Source organism: Hippoglossus stenolepis, chromosome 7, assembly GCF_022539355.2.
Source record: "Hippoglossus stenolepis isolate QCI-W04-F060 chromosome 7, HSTE1.2, whole genome shotgun sequence".
Classification (NCBI taxonomy): Eukaryota; Metazoa; Chordata; class Actinopteri; order Pleuronectiformes; family Pleuronectidae; genus Hippoglossus; species Hippoglossus stenolepis.
Window position 1 is genome coordinate 24,222,485 of NC_061489.1, and position 5,411 is coordinate 24,227,895.

General features: G+C 44.3%; 1 protein-coding gene across 1 annotated transcript; it reads left to right on the plus strand.

Annotated features, from left to right (window-relative positions):
* Positions 1–699: 699 nt before the first annotated feature.
* On the plus strand, positions 700–3,381 carry nanos1 (nanos homolog 1). The gene has a single exon (XM_035161862.2). The coding sequence runs from the start codon at positions 710–712 to the stop codon at positions 1,664–1,666; it is 957 nt and encodes a 318-aa protein (XP_035017753.1). The 5' UTR covers positions 700–709; the 3' UTR covers positions 1,667–3,381.
* The last annotated feature ends 2,030 nt before the right edge of the window (positions 3,382–5,411 follow it).

A 5,411-nucleotide genomic window follows, 5' to 3' on the forward strand; every position in this document is an offset into this window, starting at 1 on the left:
ATGTTTGTTTACTAACAATTGATTCTAGATAGGTTATACAATGTGCACAGATTCTATTGTCCACAAAAAAAATCGAATATTGTGATGGTAAATGCATAATTCTAAGAGTTCTTGTGATTGAAATGTTCCTGTATCAAACCTATTTATACTGGTGTGTGTATGTGTTGTGATAAAGAACAAAAGCATAGATAATGAACCAGCATCTAACTTGTTTATCTGAACCTGATTAGTAATGGAGCCATAAATCTCTTGTGCACGAGGAAACATGGAAACGTGAGGGTTTGTTTGTGTCTGTTATCGATTCAGTTCCAACGTAATGTGATGCATCAGCACAGATTATTTCTCCCAGGACAGTGAGGGGAAGCCTGCTGCATGGAACAAAGGGCCTCTGCTGCTGGCACACAAAGGGTTAATGTGTGTGTGTGTGTGTGTGTGTGCGCGCGTCGCATTTTGGTGTTGATGTTATTCTCGTACAATGATTAACGATACTGATCCACGAACCATGCGCAAGTGTAGTGTTTTGGCACCGAGGGAGGGACAAAGGACCGAGCTATCCTCCTCTTCTGCCAGATTGGAACCATGGCGCATGGAATTATGTAATTAACCACATCCAGGCTGTTGTGCGCCACGTTCCTTCTCCAAATCATTAACTATTACAAAAAACTTCATAAAAACACCCGAATAGTCCAAAAGGCCGGGACGATGACTGATGTCCACAGGGAGACAAATGTGTGGTTGTGGGGAAAAAGGCGCCTGCAGCTTTCAACCTGATCACAAACTTGGATTTGAAGGGAGCGCGCCCCGCCCTCCTGCTCCTTATAACCAGAAAGCCTGTTTGCAGAAACGCTCAAACATAAGAGGAACACAGGAGAACGCACCGCTGTACATGAACCTCTCCCGGAGACGCACTCTGGCTACAAAGACTTTACGGATTACACTGGTTTGTTTCCACCTCTCAACGGCAACAAAGCGACCAGAAGCGACCATGGATTTTCTCAACCACAACTACTTGAACGCGCGCAGCCCCTACGACTACACCTTCAATTTCTGGAACGACTATCTCGGCCTGACGACGCTGGTCACGAAGAACAACAAGCTCAGCATGCCCCAGAACCCCAACTCCATCACCGAGTCCCTGAAGGCGACCCTGGGCTTGGACGACTCCCCGCCGTGTCCGTGCGTAATCGCGGGCGGCGTTGGGGACGGCGGGCACCTGGACTGCTGCTGCCCGTCCGGGAGCCCCCCGCCGGCCTCCATCCTGGACCTGAAGGAGCGCTTCTCGATCCTCAGCCCCTTCCAGAGCCAGCTCGGCGTGCAGCTGCCGGAGAGGGACGTGGGCTTCGGGGGCAGCTTCGCCGGGTTCGACCTGTTCGGCGTGGAGAGGAAGATGCGCAAACCCGCGCCCAGGGGCAAGCAGGAGCCCAAAATCTGCGTCTTCTGCCGAAATAACGGAGCGCCAGAGGAGGTGTACGGCTCCCACGTCCTGAAGACCCCGGACGGCCGGGTCGTGTGCCCGATCCTGAGGGCTTATACCTGCCCCCTGTGCAGTGCCAACGGGGACAATGCCCACACGATAAAATACTGTCCACTGTCCAAAGACCAGCCATCCCAGCGACCATTAAAGGGGGGTAGGGCAGTGGGTGGTAAGAGGATGAAAATATTCTAAACAAGACAAGACTATAAAAGTAAATTTAATTGCACTGAACAATTTCCAGATGACTGTTTTTAATTTCGGCTCTAGCCTTTACCCCAGTTTCACAAACATATTGATTTTATCCTTTTATTTCTCTAAGATCTCTTATATTTTTATAGTTCATTTATCCACATAGAATAATTTTATGCTTTATACATTGGATTTTATTTTTTCTTTCTATAGTTTGTAGTCATTTGAGCGTGTGCATATAAATACACCGATGTATCAATAATCACAAAGTGTGAATACATTTTAAAAAAGAAAGTATTTTGGTCATGTAGGGAAACACACTGACATTGGCAAAGGGGATGAATGTCATATTTCTACCAAGTATTTTTGTACGGTGAGCTAAGCTCGCTGCGATTTTTCCTTTCTCGTCTTAGAAAACCAAAGTTACGTTTGCCATTAAAGAAGCTGAAGAATGTGTCATTAGCAGTGAGAGCTTGTGTGCTTGTCTGACCGGGAGCTGTAGAGGAGGTGCAGGAGGAGACTCTCTGGTCCCATCTGCCTGCCCAGAAAAACTCCACAACATATTTTCCAACTTGCTTTTAAAAGTTGACATTCAATCTGTGAGGCAGGGGAGACAAGGAGGGTAAAGACAATGCGGCCTCTGTTTAGGGCTCATATCCTCCGGGGACCATTATAATCAGTTGTTGCAAAGCCAAACCCTCTTTTCCAGTCCTATGTGACGAGGAAGTTTTCTGACTTCACAAGCGGTCAGAGAGGAGAGATAACTACATTTTCTTTATGTTTACATTCGCACACAAGGGGCGAACACACTGGATCTCCTTTCCTTTTTCTGTTTTTTTGATTTGCCCCTGATGTTGTTTTCACTTTAGAGTCTCATGGGCACGTCTGCTCTTCACAATATGAAAATGGAGCGAGTCCCTTTTACCCCCCGTCACGCTGAATGTGTGGGGGGTGAGAAAGAACAAATGAATGTCAGTAAACAACAACAACAACAACAAAAAAACAAACCTGTTAACCCCATTATTTTCCTTTTTTCCCCCCTAAAGAATCCAAAAAAAAGATGCAAAAATGTTGTGAATGTATGATTGAACGTGTCACTTGCAGGACTGCACATTTCTGACAGTTTTGTTTACCAAAGGAATTCAATTGCATTGAAGAGCGAAGAGAGATTTGCTGTATTGTACATAAAGTGATGTTTATTCAGTATTTTAACATTACAAGTGACTTCAGAGGGCGCTACCTCAACAGGATTTTGTACTTACATGTAAAATGTCAACAGCAGTTTATTGATATAGTGCTGCCATTTATAATAAGGGTTTTTTGATAGTATTTTTGATCTTTGTATAACATAATTGTATTTTCATTTTGTTGCATTTTAACATGACGGAAGTGAATTTCCAAGAAGCTATAAGCATTGCTCGCCACAAGGTGATTGTCTGTAAATAATGGTGACACCCATACTTTGGAAAGTTTTAGTTGTTCGATGTTACAGTCTTGGGAGTGTGCGACCGAGTGGATATTGAAAAAGGCTGACGAAAAAATTTGCCACTTTTAACAGAGGTGTTGTTTTTTTCTCCTTTGGATTAAATGAATAAGAGAAAAAAAAGATAAAACACTGTTGAACTTTGTTATTTATATTTTACCACAATTTTTCCTGTATGCTGCTGTGCAGAATAACAACATATGAATTCACTAGAGAAATAAAAACTTATCAAATATTTGCAGCTACGTGGTCGTGTTCTTGTGTTGAGTCCACATGTAAGAGCCTCTTTTAAACACAGAAGTCGTGCGAGCGTCTCACGTTACAGAGCGACTGAGTGATTTAGTGATTCGCAGATGGACTGATGAAATCTAGCAGGGGAGTCGAGTAAAAACACATTTGCAGCGGTGCCTCTGCTTTCCCTAATTGGCCAAGCTAACTGACGGCCTCTCTGATTAACTAAAACACAGACTGTGTGTGGATCAGCTGTTAAACCCTCCTGCATTAAGACTAACTTCACAGTCTGTACAAAAAAAACTTTCCCTTTAACCTTTTGGGAGCTTTTGGACAAACTGAGCTGATCTGCTGCTCTTGCATGTTGAGGATTTGTCTCCGAAGGACAAACACAGTGCCACGGTTGTTCCAGCTCTGCCCACACTAGAATATCTTGGCCTCTGCCGCACCATTCAAACAGATCATGTTTGCACTGAATTGGATTGAATGGCCTCCCTGGCCTCTCCGCCTGCCATCTGAGGAACGGCTGCTGCCGACTGGGGCCCAAACACAATCAGGAAGCTTTGCTGCTGCTCCCTGCTTTTCTACAGTTGTGCTTTGGGGGCTCATGCTTATAGCAGACTGCAGCCGGGTAAGAAAACAATGAATAGAGTCACTATGATGAGTCTGTGAAAGGCTTTTCTGTGTGAGGGCCCGTCTCACCAGAGAAAACAACATCAGACGTTCGTAATTGCTGCTGACGCTGCGTATACGGCACAAAAACACATCTAGACGACTGTACATACATTAGCCTGAAGCATCCGGCTGGTGTCATCCACACCTCGGCTGTTCCTCCCTCTCTGCTCCCCCTCCCCCTCCTCCTCCCCCTCCTGTCTTCATGCATCTCTCCAGCTGAGGCTGTGGCATTAAAAATGGATGACTACTAAGTGCAACAGGGATTTATCTCTGCGAGAACAGTGGTGAAAAGGCCTGGCGGGCTAGCATCTCAGGCAAACACAGTCAGCTAACAGGTCTTATTCCCTCTACGCCACAGCTTCCATTAGCCGCTCTGCAGACAGGCCCCATATAATCTAGTTAGCTGCACCATTTATGAGATATGTATCTATCATGATCATATAATATGTCCTACGCTGGCTGGCTGTTTTTTTTTATCAATACACAATTTGTGCTCACAACAGATCTCTCTGCAGAGCGTGATGGGTCCGTTTCATGTGAAGCAACAAACTCATTACTCAAAAAGTAAAAATGAGCGAGGGAAGAGTTTTAATTCGCCACCGGTCTGAGCAGTTATCATCTTTCCTCCTCTGGCAGTTGATTAGGATTCAGCCCAATGATCTGCAGCAATAGTTATAGTCTTTGCTTTGTTCCATGGCTGCACCTTTTTAATAAAGGTTTCTATGAATCGTCAATGTTTAGGGTTGCTCTTGCTTCATTTTTTTGTTTTTATTTGCACATTCGATCCAGAAATTCCTCCAAAATTGCAGAATTTGGACATTTTTTATCTTGATGCCCTCGCTGTAGCAACACGTGTATTATCAAACCATGATTTGTAATTTCCAGAGCCACCCCACTGTGTTTCTATGTCCCCCGTACTGTAATGACACAGATGCCCTGTGGAGGACAACAGCCCCAAGCTGGGAGTCCCTGCAGTAGAAAACGAGATGACTATTTAATTTGTGTTTTTATTTTATTGACCTTTTCTTGACCCCTGGCGTCAAATTGGAGAATCAAAATGTTCACGTTATCAGCCCGGTGAAATGTCGGAGTGATCCATGTACTTTTTATACAGGAAACTATATGTGTATATAAGGAATATTCTCCATCTTTTACTATGTTGTGAAGTACAGGAGACTATACAAGCCATTTTCTAATGAAACTGTCTGTAAGCGGAATAAAACTACTACAAGAAATCTTAGTTCACAAATCACTGCACCTACGATAAAGCTGAACAGACTTAGTCTCTTTTATTCTCCAGGTGGAAGCAAACACCGAGATGACTCTGCTCCAACGACCTAATGGACCATTTACATGGCA

Excerpts from the sequence above, each read along its gene's own strand:
- nanos1 (XM_035161862.2), top strand. The coding sequence starts at position 710 with ATGTCCACAGGGAGACAAATGTGTGGTTGTGGGGAAAAAGGCGCCTGC.